This window comes from Gallus gallus, chromosome 1 (genome assembly GCF_016699485.2).
Source record: "Gallus gallus isolate bGalGal1 chromosome 1, bGalGal1.mat.broiler.GRCg7b, whole genome shotgun sequence".
Taxonomy (NCBI): Eukaryota; Metazoa; Chordata; class Aves; order Galliformes; family Phasianidae; genus Gallus; species Gallus gallus.
In genome coordinates, this window is record NC_052532.1 from 162,407,658 (window position 1) to 162,428,136 (window position 20,479).

The 20,479-nt window shown below is 35.1% G+C and overlaps 1 protein-coding gene across 3 annotated transcripts in view; it reads left to right on the plus strand.

The window, feature by feature from the left end:
• DIAPH3 (diaphanous related formin 3) overlaps positions 1-20,479 on the plus strand; it is a 237,529-nt gene that overhangs the window by 129,654 nt on the left and 87,396 nt on the right. For all 3 annotated transcript variants that reach the window (XM_015276853.4, XM_025146783.3, XM_040653578.2), the window contains 2 exons: positions 1,811-1,940; positions 13,954-14,078. In XM_015276853.4, coding sequence (XP_015132339.1) covers positions 1,811-1,940; positions 13,954-14,078 — 255 coding nt within the window. The remainder of the gene's footprint in view (positions 1-1,810; positions 1,941-13,953; positions 14,079-20,479) is intronic.

A 20,479-nucleotide genomic window follows, 5' to 3' on the forward strand; every position in this document is an offset into this window, starting at 1 on the left:
CAAATCTACAAATAAAAAATAAAGTTCAAATGGCAAAGTTTTCATACATATTTGATTTGGCATTGCTTTATACTGATTGTTTGTAAATGCCAGACCATGCTGGCTAAAAACTTCTTTTCTTGAATGTGATAATGCCATCTTAGTGGTAGTTGGGTAGTATTGGGAAGCTATATAGTAACTACATGAGTACCAAGCCTTCATTGCTTATGAAACTGTGTCTTGAAACACAGAGGGCAAAGTATGTATGTGTAATTTTTTGTATTTTTTCTGAGCAATATGTTCTGTCTTAGTTAATACATAATCCTTTCTGTTCTGAGAATAATAAACTGATTCAATTGTTACAAAAAATGAGTGTTAAATTGAAAGATGATCCCACCCAAACCACTGCTTCTTGACTGAAAAACTATGACGCTACCAATTGCAGACTGCTGGGTGTTCTGCTCAGCACTTTTCAGTAAGGTTTCACAGTAAGGTTGCTGTTCTTCTCTTTTTTGACTGTGCATGAGAAGCTCAATGAATTTTCCACTTTGCAGAAGATAAATTCATATCTTGACTTCTTCCTGCATCATGAAGAATTGAAATGTAAATAGGTCTGCTGTATATACTGAGAAGAGAGATATGATGTTGGTTCGCTAGTAGTAATTTATTAAATACTGATATATTAAACACAAATGCATGTTTTTAACCCTAGTTTATTTTTAAAACTAACTTTTTCTAATTACATATATTTTAAGCAGTGTGTCATTGTAGAAATTGTGTGATGTTCCAACAGTTGAGGTATTTATCAATGAGAATCCCAATACAGTAGACTTTACTTATTTTATTACACTGCATGCAGTAGTGACCATTTTTTTTTTTGTTTAGATATATATGAGTTTCATTTTCTGTTTATTTTGAAAATTCTGGCTCACGTTATTATTAACATGCTTGTATAAAGGAAAAAAAATGAAATAATGGAGGCACATGGCTCATCAGATTTATTAAGTTTGTATCATCCTGATCTTAGAAAATAATTGATGACTTTTAACAGAAGGGTATGAAATGCCAACTTGATTGTTAAGCACCATTCAGAATTCTTTGTTTCAATTTGACAGTATGGGAAAAGCAAACAGTATACATTTATCTGATTTTCTGAATTTCATATCAAACCAATCAGATGGCTACAACAGAAATGTATAACTGAATACTTGCTTATTGTCAGTTGTTAGTGTTTTTATATACATAGATACAAGTTCTAAACTGATCAGGCTTGAAATCATTTTGTATGTACAAATGATTCAGACAGAAAATTTTATGCTTAATGATTTTGGAAGTCTACCTTTTTGAACATTCAGGTCTGTGAACTGAACTAGAACTTGTGCAGATTGAGATTGTAGCTTACACTTCTTGCATGATGTTAAACCAGAGGTAGCATCACAGGTAAGGAATCATCCCATGTAGAGGATATTTTCATCATTTATTGATAAATTTTGCAGATTTAGCTCTGAATTGTTTGTTTACGCTACCATAAATCTGATCATGGTTTCACAGACATTGATACGTTGCTTATATAAGTACATTTTAAAAGAGAAACATACACTGTTTCCTAGGAATTAACTCAAATATTTCATAGAAAAAATATTTAATTTTTATTTTTATCAAGGGTGGAAATACTGGTTCATTACTTCAGGTTTTCTCTAAGAACTATTCCAGTTCAACAGCTTGTTCTTATTTTTTTTTCTTATTCACAACTAGTGATATATATTAATTACCAAAATGATCAGAGGCACTATTATCCTCAGTGTTTTAACACTTTTCTTTTTCCACCTAGCTGAAAGACACGAAGTCAGCAGATCAAAAAACAACACTACTCCATTTTCTTGTAGAAGTGTGTGAAGAAAACTATCAAGATGTCCTGAATTTTGTTGAGGATTTTCAGCATTTGGATAAAGCTAGTAAAGGTTTGTATAACTAATTCTGAGTGCATTGCGATACTTTTTTTTTTTTTTCTGTGAGATAATGCTTGTTTTATACTAATATTATTTTTTGAATGCACAGTATTCGTCTAAATCATTGATCAGTAATTTTTGCTCCTGCAAGTGTTCTTGAACACAGTATATCATTCTGTCCTTGTTAACTACAGGATTTCCCATTGCACTTCTAACATATCCTTCAGATTCAGTTTCCAAAAGAGATTTCTTCTAGAATTTCTTCTTCTTTTCTGTTAAAAGATCTTAAATTACTTTCGTCTTTCAGTCTGATCTTGTGGTTGGCAACTTTGCCCAAAGCATTGGTGTTGGAACTAGATGATCTTTGATGTCCATTCCAACCCAAGACATTCTATGGATCCACAATTACTGAGTGTCTTTTTGTTCAGAAATGCAGAAAGACTATCATGCCATCATTCCATCTTTTTTTCTAAACATGGATTTGAACAATTTTGTCTTCCTTGCCTGTATGTTCCTCATACAACAATGGTCTTGAAAGTCTAGAAAAATAAATTTCTCTTTTTACTGCTTCATAACGAAGTGTAGAATGTGGTAAATCTCAGTATAAACAGCAGCAGTGTATTTTTTACTTCTAAGTTCTTAATTAAGAGTTTCTTCTGCATATTATGACACAGCTTAAATAATTTAAATTGACTAAGCACGGAGTTTGAAATTGATGCCACCTCAGCACTGTCATACTCTTGCAGGAAGAAGATTGGATGGGCTGTCTCAGTTAATCATTTTCTAGTTTATGTCACTTTGGAGAATATCACTGTTTATCTGTATTGCTTTATTCAGAATCACTCTTAAGCCTCATTCAGTCTCCAAGAAAGAGATGATAGCTTTGCAAAAAACTGTTCCTGATAGAGAGATCTTGAGATAGTGGTCAGCTGCATTGAGTTTGGTTTCTGTTATCACAGTTCTTGGTGTTTCCAATTGTGGCTAGTGTATTATAACCACTTAGAAGTTCAGCTATGTTTAAATGTCTGTCAGATGCTCCAACCCCCTCATCTAACTTTTTGTACTGATAGTATAAGGAATTTCTTCTTTGAATGTATTTAGTATTTTATGCATTATTTTCACAGAACTCTCTGTTAACTGGCAACTGATTTTTCATTAATTATACTATATTGGCTTTATTGTACTTGAATTTAGTATATCATCCAGAATAACTAAAATTTAACTTATAAAAGCCATTATTTAAGTGTAAGTGATCATCTTACATAAGCTGCTGTTTGTCTTATCTAAAGCTTATGAGAAATAGAATACTGACCATTATAGAATACTGTGCAGTCAGTAAAATCACCAATTAGTCCAGGTTTTCTATTCTTTTTTAGGTATTCAGTATTGATTAGATGAATTTTTGATCTCACTCAGAATGTTGTTGGATGAAAAACAGTGATCGTGTTGTCAAGTTTATACACTGAATTTAATTCAGTGTATTATTTTGTGTTGCACTTAAACTGTTTGAAAAACACAAAAACTTAGGATGCTTTTGGCAAATTAGCATTTATATGTACTGGTTTCGTTACCTGTAATATTCTGTTCTATCTTGAAGACTCCTTCTGCACTGGAATTTCAGAAAATCAAGCAGATTCTAAAGACCACAGCTCATGTATTTTAAAATCCTTTCAGTACTTCTGTAGAAGTATGTTTTTATGAAGAAAGTTGACTTAATATGCACAAACTTTTGTACAGTGAATGTCTAAGGAAGTGTTTTATTTCTTTTTTGTGCACAAGGAGAGATGACCTTGTAATAAAAGGAAATTAAGTTAGTTCAAAAGGAACTTTCCCCTCATGAACCTGTGTTGGCTGTGACCAATGACTACATTGTCCTTCAGGTGTTTTTCAATAACTCCCAGCATAATTTTCTCCATAATTTTACCAGGCACTGAAGTGAGACTGACAGGCCTGTGATTACTAGGGTCTTCTTTCTTGCTCTTGAAAATTGGAACAATGTTTGCCAGCTTCCAGTCAATTGGAACCTCTCCAGATTCCCAAGACCACTGAGAAATTATTGAGAGAGGTCTTGCAATGACATCAGCCAACTCTCTGAATACTTTGGGATGAATCTCCTTTGATCCTGTGGAATTATATGTATGCAGGTGGAGCAGAAAATCTCACACAAGGCCAGGATTGGCTTGGAATTGATCATTACCGCAGTCACAGTCCTCCAACTCAGTCATCATCAGTGTTGAAGACATAAGCAAAGATGACATTAAATGCCTCTGCTTTGTAAGATGACTGTTCTCTTCAACTAACAAAGCAACATTCTCTCTGGCCCTCCTTTTGTTGTTAATGTATTTTAAAAAAATATTTTTAATGTCCTCCACAGTATTGGCCGGTGTCAACTCTGAGTATTGGCTGCATGAATTTTTCCCCTCAAAGGTGAACAGCATCACTGTAGTCTTCCCATGTTGCCTGACCATGCTTCCAGTTGCCATACGCCTTTTCCACCTAAACTCTAGAAGATCCCTGTTCAGCCAGCCTGGCCTCTGTCCCACATGCTTGACTTGTGATATTTTGGAATTGCCTGTTTCTGTGCTCTCAGGAGGTGGTACTTAAAAAGTGACCAGCAACAACAAACCCCAATACTTTCAAAAGTTTCCCAGGGGACCTTATTTACTAGTTCCCTGAGCAGCCTGAAATCTGCTCTCCTCATATCCAGGGCTGGGGTTTGGATGTAAATTTTCCTTCTATCACCAAAGCTTTTAAATTTGACCACTTGGTCACGGTCATGGTCATGGTCACTGTGGCCAAGACAGTCACCAGTTGCCATTTCACCCATGAGACTTTCTCCATTCACAAGCAAGATCTAGGTTATGGTACTTTATAAATGATAAAACACTTAAAATATGTAAATTAATTATTCCTTTAGAAAAAATGTATTTTAATTTTTTAAAATATATCTTTCCCAGGCAAGCAGCAAGAGACAGGTTACCTATGCAATTATAATTTACTTCAGGGTATTTAATTTATTGTTTTTTTTTCCCCATTACATACTAAAGTTTTCGTTTCTACTTTTGTAATACGAGAAGTAGGCTTAAATCCCCATTACAGTACATGAATTAAAGATACCTTTTTGCTTTGAAGTATAACAAATCCTGTTTTTTAAGTACTCTTAGATCAGCAGGAGCAACTTTCATTGTAGCTAATGAGCGTACTGATATGACAGTTTCTGAAGATTCATATAATTAAAGCTGCCTCTTCTTTTAACCATAATGACTTGCTTTTCTATTAGTATTTCAGACAAGAAATATTTTTGTAATTTAGTACACTTTACTAATTTATTATTTTATGGTATTCTGAAGATTTATATTGCATCTACCCAGGCTGCTGTTTTACTTGCTTGACTCTAATTTACATAGGGGTATTCCTTTCACATAATAATAGCAATACAAAACTGCGGGTATTCTTTCCTCTACAATTAACTTATCCATTTTCTCATTTTTGAGACTTTATTCATTGTTTTTACAGATAATTAATTTGACTTTTTTCCCACTTTTTTTTAAACAAGGAACTAAATCATAATTTTGATATATTTTGAAGAAAAAAGTAATATGTTTTTAAATTGCAAGTACAACTATTTGTTAACTTGACAGGTAAGAATTGTAAGTGTTTAGTTAGATGTTACTCAAATGTTCACTGAGGAAGGAAAAAAAATCTTGAAAAAATGCTGATTAACACACAAGTATTGAATTTGAATGAAGAGGAAGAATTTTTCTAAAAATCAGATTTTTTAGGGAGGATACTTAAGATGTGTTCACTGCTTGATCTATTTTAATAGATATACATGTAGTACATACACTTTTGTTAATACATACATTTCTAGTTATTTTGAGACTTAACATTATCACACAATTGCTTTTTATACCAGAAGTGTATTTTAATAGTATTTTTTTCTGTAATTTCTTGTTTTGTAGCTTACACCATTAGGCAGCTAGGTAGCAATCACGCAGCCAGTCCCTCTCATCACAAGTGAAGATGGGGATGGGGAATAGAATATGGAGAGTAAAAGTGAGAAAACTCATGGGTTGAGACAGACAGTTTGCTATGTAAAGCAAAACATGGAACTCATTCTCTAATTCCCATTCTCAGGCAGATGTTCGGCTATGTTTAGGAAAGCAGGGCTCACCACACCTAATACTTGGGAAGATAAATGCCATAACTCCATATCTTTTCCCTTGTGCTTCTTTCTCTCCAACTCTTATTGCTAAGCACAACTCCACGTTGTATGGAATATCTCTTTGGTCAGTTTGAGTCAGCTGTCCTGGCTGTGTACCATCTCAGCTTCCTGCGCACTCCCAGCCCATTGGTGGGGTACTGTGAGAAACAAAGGAGGCATGACTGTGTGCGCTGCTCATAACTAAAATATTGGTGTGCTACCAAACTGTTTTCATCATAAATTCAAATCACATCAATCATCTTACGAGCTGCTATGAAAAGAATTTTATTCTCCAGCCAAAAGTAGTACACATCTGAAATGATATGGCGAAGCTATTGGTATTGCTTTGTATACTCAGGCTACACCTGGAGTACTGTGTCCAGTTCTGTCCACCTCTGCCCAGTAAAAGGGAGGCCTGGGCATATGGTAAAGCATCAAATGGAGAGTGGAACATGAAGGTGCTGAAGGGCCTAGAGCACCTCTTCTGTGAGGAAGGGCTCAGAGAGCTGGAAACTGTTCAACCTGGAGGAGAGAACACGCATCTCATCAATGTCCATAAATACTTGAAAGGAGGATCCAAGACAGAACCAGGCTTTTTTTAGTGATTCCCTGTGTCAGGACAAGAGGCAGTTAGCACAAGCCAGAGCACAGGAGGTTCAGAATACCAGGAAGAACCTCTTTGTTGTCTGGGTGATGGAGCACTGGCACAGGTTACCCAGAGGTGTTGGGATCTTGTTAGAGATCTTCAGAAGCTTCCTGGACAAGTGGCTCTGGGTGTCCCTGGTTGAGAAGGGAAGTTGGACCAAAAGGACCCTAGAGGTCCCTTCCATCCACAACCATTCTGTGATTCTGTGAATCACTGCTTTTGTCTGGCATTTGCTTTTTGTCTTTCCCTGATCCCCTTCTGGCAAAAAGAGACTAGGTAGAGTTTAATATATATTTCTTAAAAAACAGAACATCACCTCCAACATCTAAAAACATTAAGACAGCGTGAGAGAATAATATTAATGTATATGCTAACCACAACTCATTTGTCAAGAAGAATGTTTTTTTCTATTACAGGTTTTCTAAAAGTTTATGGCAAATTTCTTAGTAGTATGGACTAATGCTCTTTCTGTTACGTATTGTTTGGGATTTTTGCTCTGTCTTGTTTAATGTAGAACATTCACAGGGTGCCTTTTCAGGTAGCCAGGATTAATGTTTGTTGGATGGCTTTTTTGTGCTTTCAGAAAACAGCACAAACTTCATGATTTGATCCATATGCTACTTCATTCAGTAACAAAAATCAACAGATGATTCCATTGTTCTGCATGTTGGAAATTTGTAAGTTCTTAAGAGAGCTCAGATGTGGAATAGTTGTCTATTCAGAGCTGTTCTTTGAACAGTGTTTTTAACTAACGGGTTAACTACCTTATCTTTTTCTTTTTAATTTTTTTTTAGAATTCTCTTTTTAAAATGCAAGGCTTATTTTCCATATTATTTACTTACATATGGTATGTTTTTCTGCCTTAAATGATAGTTTTCAAGAATGTTGACTATGCTAACTAAGTGGAAGACTGCTACTAATTTCAGTTCTGCTATTTGAATTTTCTTTTTGGTGGATCTTCAGGAAGAGGGTGAAAATTTTAAGCAGTAGTGAGATTAAGACAAATGGGATGTTATTTCTGTATATTATTGGGAAAAACATAGGTGTCTGCAGAAGACAAAAACATCAAATGAGCTATACAGTTTACAAGAGGAAAATTAAAGTGGTATACAGCACAGTGGAATAGAAAAGCTGAATAAATAATGAATATGTGTAGACTCTTCAAGATGAGAAAGATGCGTTATGATAGTAGAGAAGTGTTGCAAGAGCTTTTATTCATATGTGTATGTTTGTGTGACTCTACTTGTATATCTAAAGATGGTGGTGATAGTTTAGAATGATAAAGTTGGTCTGGTTTAAACTTTAAAACTTTACTAGACTGATATTCAATAACTTTTCATGCTAATGGTTCATTCTTAATAATTGCAAATCAATATTGCTGTATGTTCAAAGCAGTTAGTTATTAACAATCATGTCCTAAATTAGCTGTGAGTATATACTACCCTGCAGTCAGCACAGTAGTACTTCAGGACTTTGGTCCTTAAGGGCCAATGTCTTGAGGCTCAAGAGCTCTTCAGTCAGGGAAACCACAACTGATGCTGTTGTCTTCTTTCTCTCCTTTTTACTCTATCACGTGTACTCTGCAACACGGGGATATTATTTTCCTGTGCTGTGGCAGGTGGCATATCTTGTTGGTTGGTCATTTTTTCCCCTTGGTTAGCAGCTGCTTCTTTCTTTCAAAGAATTCACTGATGGCCAATTATTCATCATTTGAGGGTGTCTGTTTTCAACTTTTGCCCATTTTTTCTTGTTCTGAGCTTGAACTATACATCATAAAAAGAGACATGGAGCCAACCTTCATTTTGCACAGAGTGTTCTAAAAATAACAGACCAGGGCTCCTGTGTAGTTAGTGTAGGGCTCTAAGGTCTGAGCTCGATTCCTAGTGATCATGGTAACCTTATTAATGGAAAGCTGGATACAAAAATTCTCATTCACTGTTTACAGTTATACAGCTTTAAGTATACAGTTATATTAGCATGCTCAAATTTGAATTCAAAATAGGAGAAAATTAATTAAATCCTGCTTGGAGAGGTTTTGCTTTCATGTTTGCAGCTGGGGGCTGCTTTGTCTATGGAAGAAAACATCCTAGGGCTTGAGAGGCAATGGCATTGTCAGAGCTTTGGGGGAAAAAAAATTCAAGTGTAGCATATAGTGCCTTATTAAAACAAGAAAAGGCAGGAAACCCAGGAAGAGGCTGTAGAAGACAAGAGAAAAGGTCATTTTGGGAACCATAAGACATACATATTGTATTTTCAGTCTTCTGTGACACTGAATATATCCAACTACATTTTATTGTTAATGGATGTCTCAGACCTCTGCTAGTGTTTACAGAACCCTCCTAACATTTTGTCTTTGCATTACATACTACTTTTCTGTTAGGGCTCTAAACCATCTGACAGTGGAGGATTTCATTGTTTTCTTTTACTTTTTTTGAGGCTGTATTTTGTCATTCAACAAGGATGTTGTGTGTTTAAATATTATATCAATAATATGAGGACAGTTTTAGAGAATCATTCAGTAGACTTTGTCCGCTATTCAGTATTCATGAAGATCAAACAGAAAAAGCAATGGTATATTGTCAGAACCTTTTTTTGTGGGGTATAGTTTTCTACATGAGGCTAGAGATCAGGATGTCATTGTCACTCTCTCTCCTTCAGAATGTAGTGGCCAGAATAGCACAAAGAAAGCTAAATACCTGTAGGCAAGGCGAAGATTCTCTTGGTACAGAGATGGCAGCCATCCAGGAAAACTGTCACAGACGTTGGGCAGCATGTATATATTGCAAAAAGTAGCTGAAGTCTTACATCAGTATAAATGGGGGAGAACACAACTAGTAGTGCATTACTTTAGAGAATTATTTCTAAGATTAGAGTTGAAAGAGGTATAGCTACAAAACTAGAAGAAATATTGCTTTAGTTTAAAGCAAGAATAATGATCTGGAAATGAGGGAGAGGAGAGGGTCTCCGTAGAGACTTTTTAAAGAAAATCAGAATTCCTTGTGCTTGTAAGTACCGATTTCCATTTCTGTATTTTGATGTAACCAAGATATGGAACGAAAAGTTCAATAAATATGATTTTTATCAAGTTTTTCTGTGGATACAGTAGTGTTGTGTGATTACAGAACATTTAGGATACAGAGCAGAAAAGAATCATTTGGGGCAATTACACATCTTTTTATCTAGCCTAAATGATGTGAAAGTTTTAAAGGAAGAAATAATCAAACATAGAGGTTAATGACAATGGCACAAAATGAAAATGAATTTACTGGTGGCAGACTAATCTGCTGGCTGTGAATATTAATTTCTCTTTTTTTCTTTTTGACACATGAAATCTATGTTGACTTTAGGAAGTCATTTGATATAATACAGAATGGGAAATTGTTCATTAGGATAAAAAGTGAAGGAAGTGTAAAATGCTGCCTAAATGGAATATGGCAACAAAATAAATTTGTGCTATTGAACCAACTAACGTATCTGACAAAACCGTAGCCAGTATTGTCAGTGGAGAGTGGGATTAGATTGTCATCACTGAATAGTGCTGAGGGTGTAGAGTAAAAGAAATGAAAATCGATAGTATGAAGTACAAGATCATGCATCTTGATACTGCAGTAAGAACTCTGTTCGGGAAAGAATTTTTTTTATCTAAAGATAACCAGATAAAGTATTTGCAGTACTAATATTAATGCAAACATTAAAAGGACTGGTAAGCCATCACCTGACGTATTATGTAGAGAGATTTTAAAACAGATGCAGCTGCAGAGGCTTCTGGAATAACCATGGTGCTAAAAGATTTGAACCAAGAGAGGAAGAACAAAGTTGCTTTAACCCTGAGAAGTGAGGAAAGCTAAGTACAGCCTAGAAGGATTATCAGGAGTCTTTTTTAAGCAAGGATAAGGAAAATCAGAGTGTATAAATGACCTCAGTATAAATGACTTCAGGCATGTATAGATTGTATTTCAACAGACATCTTGGTTTTGTGGGCTCACTGGCACTGAAAACTCAATTCCTTCACTTGAATTCAAAATTATGAGTTATTCACTTCAGTTTGGCTTGGATTTACATCTAAATCTCCTCAAGATTAGGAATGAAAGGTAGTTGCTGCTTTTTTCTTCTGCCATTCTATTACACTCTAGACTTTATACCGTATTTTCTAGAGAAACATGGGCAAATGTTGATAGATATTTCAGGTGATCTTTAGAAGAGCTGCTTAGATTCACAGTTTTGATTTTTCATCTGTTTTCACTAAATTGAAAGTAACTAAAACAGTAATTCCAAAACAGTACCAATATATTGTGATTTAATTGCTGGTTGAGACTGTCTACAGAAATCTAGTCTTAAAGGAAAATATATCTAGTAGGTGTGTATTGCTGAAATGATAGGAATGCTGAAATTTCATACTCGGGAACAACCTAAGACAATTACAGAGAAGAAAAAAAACCCAACCAACTATAGAACAGGACAGACATACGAAGATTCTTGATCAAATACATAACTGTTCAAGGTCAAAAAAAAAAAAAAAAAAAAAAAACAACCCAGAATTAACTGAATTTTTTTAAAAAGGGCTTTGCTGAAAGCAAGAATTTGAAAATTTCAATGCTTAGTCACTGAGTTTTAATGTGGCTTGCAAATCAGCTCTACGCACTGATTCTTATTTATCATTTTAATCTGGCAAAAAGCAAGTAGCTCTTTCTCAGCTACTATCTGCATTTTTTCTTTTTAAAATTGTATACCTTCTGGTTCTGATCATTCTGACATTTTGTAAGTATTTTAATTTTATGCACATTTAAGACAAGACAAACTTATGTTGTAAAGAGTGATACTGAACTTGATAGTTAATATTAAACACAAAGTATATATTATGTATTTCCTAAGAGCTTTCTAAATATATACATATGTATATTTAATTTTCTTAAAATTGTGTGCACCTACCCTCAAATGCTTCTTAAGGCAGCAGAGGTATGACTTTATATTAAAATCCATATTGATTCTGAAACCTATGAAGACTTCAAGCACATCTTCAGTAACCACTGTCAACTTCTAATTTTAACACTGCTTCTCTAACAAAGCAGTTTCTTAACTGCTAAATCTAAATGACCTACTAGTGATGATTAGAGTTTGCCAAATTTCTCAGTGAAAATATGCAAAGCCTGACATAAAATTGGAAAACTGTGATTTTGAGTAAACAGAGGGTTTTTAAAATTATGGTTATAATCCGAATTGAGTTATAAATTATAATATGAACATACAGTTATCTCCCGTTATACTTTTTAGAAACAGTCATTGTATAGAAATTACTTTTTTTATGCTGCATTAACATTTTCACAGTTACCATTGATCATTTTATACTTGTGGTAACCTTTCTGTTATGAATGGAATTGTAGTTGCTATGCAACATTTTAATTCAGTCATTTGGAGATTCTTGTCAGAATTCTGTGAGAAAAAGATGTGTTCAGTGAGTGCATCTCATATTTTCTGTCACGTATCTCTATGCAGAAGGAAATCATGGATCCATTACAGATCCTATTGACATCACAGGGCCAGAAACTTTATCCAGGGATTTTGTAGATAAAGGTAACTTTACGTTTATAGGAACAGTATATTTTGAATGGAATAGTTGATTTAAAAAAAAATTGTGTCACAGAATCAGAGAACTGTAGAGGTTGAAAGGGACTTCTGGAGTACATCATGTCTAACCCATCTGCTAAAGAAGGTTTGCTATGGTGGGTTACACAGGAAAGCATACAGACAGGTCTTGAATATTTCCAAAGGAGACTCCACAGCCTCACTGGGCAGTCTGTTCCAGTTCTATGTCACTCTCACAATAAAGTTCTGTCTCATATTATTATGTAACTTCTTGTGTTACAGTTTGTGCCCATTGGTCCTTGTTCTGTCACCCTTAGATATTTATAAGCATTGTCAAGATCTCCTCACAGTCTTCTCTTCTACAGGCTAAAGATCTCTTGCTTTTCCTTGTAAGAGAGATGCTCCAGGCCCTAATCATCTTTGTAGCCCTCTGCTGGACTTTTCAGTAGTTCCCTGTCATTCTTGAACTGGGGAGCCCGGCACTGGATGCAGTACCCCAGATGTGGTCTCACCAGGGTGGAGTAGAGGAAGAGGATCATGTCCTTTGTCCTGATGGCAACACTCTTTTTAGTGCACCCCAGGATACCATTGGCCTTCTTGGCCGCAAGGGCACGCTGCTGGCTCATGGTCAACCTGTTGTGTACCAGGACAGCAAGGTCCTTCTCTGCTGAACTCTTTCAGAGCAGTCATCCCCATAACTGTACTGATGCGTGTGGTTATTCCTCCCCAGGTGTAGAACTCTACACTTGCCCTTGTTGAACCACATTAGGTTCCCTATCTGCCCAACTCTCCAGTTTGTCTAGGTATCGTTGAATGGAAGCACAGCCTTCTGGTATGTCAGCGACACCTCTCTGTTTTGTATCATCAGCGTTCCCCACATTCCTTCAAATGATTTGAAGTTGCATTCCTCTTTTTCTGGTAAGAAATTTTGCATTTTTTCTGCATCCTGTTGTAGATCCCTGATTTCGTCTCTGCTCTTTTCTTTCTCTGAAGCCCCTGTATCACTTTACCTCATCTCAGTGTCTGCACTTCTCTCCAGCTTGAAAGGCATGTTGACTCTTACAAATGCTGTTGTGTTTCTTAACAGGCATTGTGCTTTCAAACCAGGGTTCATTGTGCTTTCAAGCTGGGTCTTAGGTTTCATGCATCAGTGTTCAATAACCTGTTCTCTTTGTTTTGGAGGTCTTATTCTCTTCATGATCTATCATAGAAATGTTGGTATTTTCTGTCTTAACAGATTGTTTTTTAAGAAAGCTTTGTGATTCTTGGAGTTGCTTCAAAGCTGCCTATAGGTAATCAAAAGAGAGACCGGTATATGTATATCTCAGGTTATTTAAAACTGACTTTGCTATACCTTAGTCATAAGAATAAAGCAAAATGCAACATTCAAACAATATTCTAATCAAAATAAGGCAACTATATAAGTGGGGGAAATTGAGCATTGTAATTTCCTCATCTTGCGTTGTAATTTGGTCACTGCTTTTATTTCAGAATTGAAAATGTAGCATGCTGTGTTGGATAAGATTTTAACTTACAAATTTTACAAAGTTTCTTGTTTAAGGTGTTAACAGAGGTAATGTACTGTGTTTTAGTCTCAGCAGAAAACCTGGAGAAGAGCCTGAAGCATATGGAAAAGCAACTCCAACAGCTTGAGAAGGATTTGCAGACTTTTCCAGTTGCTGAAGATAAGCATGATAAGTTTGTAGCAAAAATGTCTATATCCTTTGGAGTATTCTTTAGAAAAACACACACAAATAGATTAACTGCAATAACTCAAACTTTGAATTTCTTTATCTGGCTTCAGTCTGTAGCATATATTTCTAAAAAAAAAAAATCTTTTCTCATAACAGCTAAGTACACAAACAGCCTTATTAATGGAGTCATCTGTAGTGAATGGAATTGGGGGAAAATGCTGTTAGGTTTAACTCAGTGTGTAGGTAGGTGGGTGTCTTACTGGGTGATTTTTCTCCTAAGAATATATTAGAGGAAGATGTGCATCAATCTGTGTTTGTTCTCTAATGTATGAATTACAATTCAGGATATTTTTGTATATGCAACAATTACAACAAAAAATTTCTTTTATCGCTTAAATGAAATTTACCTTCTCGCTATTTATTCCAAGCGTCTAGCCAACTGAACTGCCTGTCTCTCTCATATGTGACAGGAAGATATTTAATTAAAGTCAAGGAAATCGCTCTCTAGTTTAAACCTCTGTACTGACTGTTAGCCATATGCTTGGCATGGAGAATATCCTAGGAGCAGACATAGAAAAGTTGAAATTCCCTTACTAGGCATAGTTAGGTTATTATCTAACTGGAAATCTACTTTGCTATGTATAAAGACAGGAGGACGCAGGAGGCAATTATTCATTGTTTTTGATTAGTCTAGTACTATTAAATAAAGGACAGCAAGAGACCCTAAAGCTAAGTGGCTCTTATCACTGCTGCAGTAGGGCCAATTCCCTCTTCAGAAGACTAGCTGCAACCAAACCATGTATAACCTGGCTTTAGGCCTTCTCTGGACTCCGAAGTATCTGTAACCTTTCAGTTACTACTAATTTTTTCTATTGTGGTTTATTTTGTTGGTGAAGCTATTCTTTGTTATTGTTGTTGTTGCTGTTGTTAGTGCCTTTCTTTTCCAACTCAGCGTGGTTTTGAGAGATTTGTTGAAACTCACTAGCACGATGTCTATGTAGTGTGAAATGTTTTTGTCTTTGAAGAAGCCAGTAGTGTAGAGGAGAACTTGGAGAGTTGTAAATCTCCTTCATAAAAAAGATATAAAAGAAGTTAAGAAAAATCATTTGGGATTGAGTGAAGAATAGCCTGAAGATATAAGTTTCACTTAAGAAGGAGAGCAGAGAGCAGTGAATTGAGAAATAAATCTGTGCTAATGTCAAACATCTGAAATTCCAAAAATGATTAAATAGGATGCCTAATTTCCTTTAGTGTTACTGACACATTAGGCATTTGTGGAACTTGATGGCAGAAAGTTAGTGGAATACTTTGATAGAAGGTTATAAATTGTATTTGAGACAGAATAGGTCACAGTTGTAAAGCAAGAGTGTAAGAAGTTAAAATATGATATTCAGATAGGTAAATGGGTGGACCTTGTCAGTAAATGCCATTACTTTTCTCAGAGTTAAAATTTCATCCCCATATATGAAGACTATTAGAGCAATTTACTGAGCTCTTAGGAAGGATATTGATCATCTCAGGAAATGAAGAAATGTTCTTTTCAAGCATTTCAGAAGCAGTACTTCAGCAGTACTGCTGAAGATGTAGATTATCATTGTGTGTCACAAAGATAAGCCATAACCAAAAAGTTAAATTAGTTGTTTGCAAGGGTTGTCTCTGGAGAGATCTTTGATTGAACCAACTGTACAATATTTTGAATGAAGGGATGATCTCAGCTGAAGTTTGTAGGAGTTTTATTAAAATAAAATAATAAATTAAATAGCAATAAATCCCCAGGCTTGAAAAGATTTAAAAATAAACTCAAGTATGTCCCCTTTGGATGACATATTCTTACATGAACTAAGGTAGTGCTAGACACCAGAGAAATTGGAGCTGAAAAGATATATATTTTTTAAGAGGGCTGCAAGGAGGGACTGAGCTGTGTAGCTGTAAGTCTGGTTTCTGTGCCAAGAAAAACTTATTTAGACTAAATAAAAACAACAATCAGATATGTATATAGATAGAGCCCATATATATATATATATATATGTGTGTATGTATGTATATATGGGTGTGTGTATATATATATGCATATATATATACACATATATGCAAGATACAGTATTATGTGAGAGGGACGTTGTGGGTTTTTTTGTTTGTTTGTTTGTTTCTTTTTGTTTTTAAGGAGAAACCATTCCTTGCAGAACACAGATTACTCGAAGACATTCAGTGGAGCATAACTGAATATCCATGCATCTTTCAACAAGATGGGTTAACAGTTTTCCAAGGAAACAGATTTCTCAAGGCAATAGTAGAATGACTATTTATTATGGAATAATATCTAGTTAAAAAATAAAATTGAAAAACTCATGCCAAAAATCAGATACTGGTAGATACTAACAGAAAGGCAAGTGCATTTTAGTGACTATGAAGTAATACATCTAGCAGAAGAATGTTATGAGTTCTTGAGAACAACTGTAGTTGAAAGCAATCAGAAACATAAATAAGTTGCTGTCAAAATCAGTAATAGTCTTACATCTTGAGTACTTCCATCACCCCATCTCCAAAAGTATATTGTACACCTACTGATGTGGTAGAGAATGGTGACAGCAGTGATCAACAGAAAGCAATAATTTCAGCATGAAGGATGTTTAAATAGATTAGGACTCTGAAGCTGGAAAATTAAATAAGAATTAGTAAAAAGATACTTGTAAATTTATATACCACGGAACAGGAAAGTTAGGAAGGTGTTCATTATTTCTTGTAAATAATTAGGAATAAAATCCTACTTCAGAGATTATAACATACTAACAGAAATGTTTACTCATGCAGCACACAATTAAACTGCAGCATTGACTTTCAAGATGTTGTAGAGGTTGGCAATGTAAATGAATTTCATTTAAGACTTAGATAGTCAGCTAAAGATACTATGTCTGGAGCTTAAACACATTAGTCCAGAGGTAAAATCAGTAACCTGCAGATTGTTAGAAGCTGAACACGACATAAGTTGACTTATCGTGCTACACTTATCCTATTTCATTCTTGTTTTCTCGAATCATTGGGTATTGATTGCTGTCAGAAACAGGTGAGATTAATATTTTGTCATAGTCAGAATAAATCAGTGGAAGTAAAACCAGCTACACTACATATTTTGTTATGTTAGGCTATTCAAACAATATCTTGAATAGAAAACACTATAAACGGAAATAGTTTGCCTTCAGCTACTACTTCTCCCAGTAGAGAGGCAATAATTTCAGAATGGTAAAGTTGCATTTGGTTTCTAGTAATTTCTGTGAACACACTAATTAAAGAAGCTCACTTTTAGAAAAGCAGGAGCTTCAATAAATTATGAAGCAAAAAAGGTTTGATGTAAAGGTTAGATAATCCTGCACAGCATGATGAAGCCTGGACGTGTCTTAACTTTTATTCCTATGACAAGGAAAGCTGAATGATGCTGAAGCCTTGAAAGGCATGCAGCTCATAAAGAGAAACCAGTAGGAAATCTGAAAAAGGAAGGATGGTGCTTTGTTGGAAATAATTTTTCATCTTGAGTACAATTAGGCTTCATGGACAAGCAGGCTATTACATCCTGTCACAAAATATCACAACCCAAAGGTCCCTAATGAACTGATTAGCATTCTTGTTTCTTCAGGAAGTCAGATATATGCACAGTTGGTGCACCCTTTCATTGACAAAGTCTATAATTATGAATATTTCTCTTATATATTAAATTGCACTAGTTTGTCAGTCATATTATGTATACTAGCTGAAGAGTAATTATAGTCATTATTGTAGTTCATTTGTTTGGTTTAATTAGGACAGTCAAAGAATATTGAATTGATATTGATTTATAGTATTAAATTCATTCAGTGTAATGTTCAAGAAAAAGCATAGTGAACAAAATACATCTGTGTGTTCAAAATGAAAATTTAGTGGGTTTATGAAGAGAATTTAAATTACATGTTGAAAGCTTAATTAAGTAGTTTAATCAACATCTTCTGTATCAGTCCAGTTCACATCTAATGATTTTCTAAGTAGCAGTTGAGAAACTCTTGATAAATTTTATCCTGTTTAACCATTGAATGTATTTATAAAGGTGATTTTCACGAAAGTTTATGGAACTAATACTTGAGAGATAGTAAGTTGGTTGATATCTTTCAGGTAGGAATACAGTCCTTTCTTTTTGATCAATTCTCTGTTCCTTTTTCCTTGTTCAAGTTAATTTGTTAAGAGAAGGAAAGAATTGTACTTAGCCTGATTCAAGTGAGGTATAAGAAACCCAGTTCTACTGCAAAGAAGAAAATACATGGTGCCTCTAAACTATTGGTTAACCAACCAGACATATAGTTTGAAATTTCTTCTGTGCAATATGAACAAATAAAACATGCTAGGATCCTAAGGGATTTGAAAGATTACAAGACCAGAGCTGGTCAGGTGAAAAAGGACTGCATGTCACTGTGACGGAGTTATCTAGATCAATCTAGATCAATCCACACCCGTGACAGGGGGGCAGTAGGCCCGTGGGCCCCCTGGCTCCCAAAAAATGGAATGGGAAAAGGGAAAGGGACAGGGGAATGGGAGCTGGGCTCAGAGAGGGAAAAAGACCGGAGCAGCAGCAATGATCTAAGGAAGAAAACTTATTTTACTATGATATTGGAATGCAAGATAATACAATATAATACAATCTAATTGAAAGTAAGGATAATAAATCAATAAAATAAGAGAAAGTTTCCGAAACAGAAAGGCCTACTTGAATGAAGGTGCACGGCTTGGCACCTTGGCACACCCACCTCTGCTGTGAGGTCCTCTGGGATATGTAGTTGTTCTTCTCTTTTGAGAAGCAGGTATCTGGAAGGTTGCTAATCCACAGAACTGGAGTATTAGCTCTTTAATTACCCGTGCTGTACATGATGTTATGATATGGAATACCAATAGCAAAATTACAAAACCGTGTCAGTCACTTTTTCAGAAAGGATCAAGATGTTGACTATGTGGGCATGTAATTAATAGGGTTTTGGCAAACAATGTGCATTTAACTTGAATTGTGGAATTCTTTTATATGTTTTCTATCTGGTCTGGACTTCAGACTCGTTAACACTGGCTTTGTTCATAAATATTAGAGATATACACACTGCGATACAAATGTATGTCAGTTTGTTTTAGTATTATGTTTAATATAGAGGTAAGATGGAGTGACTAAGTCAAGGAAAAGGAATTATTAAACAAATACTCTTCAGAAGATGCTAATTTAAAAGTCTAAACGTTAGCGTGTCTTTTTTGAACTACTGTATTCAGAGAAGGAATTCTACCATTGATCCTTGCTATGAATGTAAAAAGGAAGTCTCTGTGACATGTATTTTTCAGATAATCGCAACTATTTCCCCAAGAGCTTCATGTGGGACATTCTCACTGGAGTTCTGCATTATTCACACTCTTTGGCCAAAAAAAAAAAAAAAAACAAAAAAAAAAACCTGTTCATTGAAATCCTGGTTTCAAGTGACCTCAATCTATTTACCCCAGACTTTGAAGAAATTGCTGTGTTTTTACAGAGACTATTGCTTGCTAATATAGTGACAGTCTCAGTTCCATTTTAAAGATTCTGCTGAAATACATGCAGTATCTATGCACCTGTTAATCTTTTGTACTCATGCAGGATCATATTCCTTTTTGGATTGCCTACGTTTAATACATGGGTTAGTCACATGCAAAAGTCAAAAAGTCACAAAAAGTCACATGCAGTGAATATAAGGTCTTCTGAGAAAATGTTTGGTGTACTAACATAATTTGTTGTCTACTACAGAGTAACAGCTGATTTTACATGTCTTGATACACTCCACTATATTAGTATTTTACATAGCACAATATATTAAAATCAATACAGTCTTAAGACAAGCAGTCCACTGTGAAAAAAGCTGCCATGAATATGCAAGACCAAGTATATAGTACATGGAAATTTCACTACAGATATTACTCATTTCAGACCTGCATTGCTTTTCTGTTCCAATAATGAGCAGAATGATGATCTGTAGTCCCATGAGTTCAAAAAGGCTGTCCATGATGCGAAGTCATTTCAGAAAAAGTTAACAAATAACTAACTTCTTGATTTTCTTCTCCTCCCACCTGTGTTGCAGCTTTGCTTTACTTCTGTCTTCATTCATCCAAAGCCAATGAATCGTGTAGCTGATAATGCATATATATCAGCCTGTTCATAATAATTACAGATGGGATTGCTGTGCTCAGTAGTATTCCCTGTTGCCTCCAGTTTAGCTAGTACTGGCTAACAAAAGCTGTATTTAAGGAAAAAAAAAAGGAAGAGGACTTATTAAAAATACCTAAATTGAAGCGCGGTCTCAGTAGAATGCCAAGAGCTTAGGGTATCCCCTAGCACACCAGACAGAAAATAAAATCTTCAGAATTCTCTGTGTCTGGGACTGAAATACTGCAT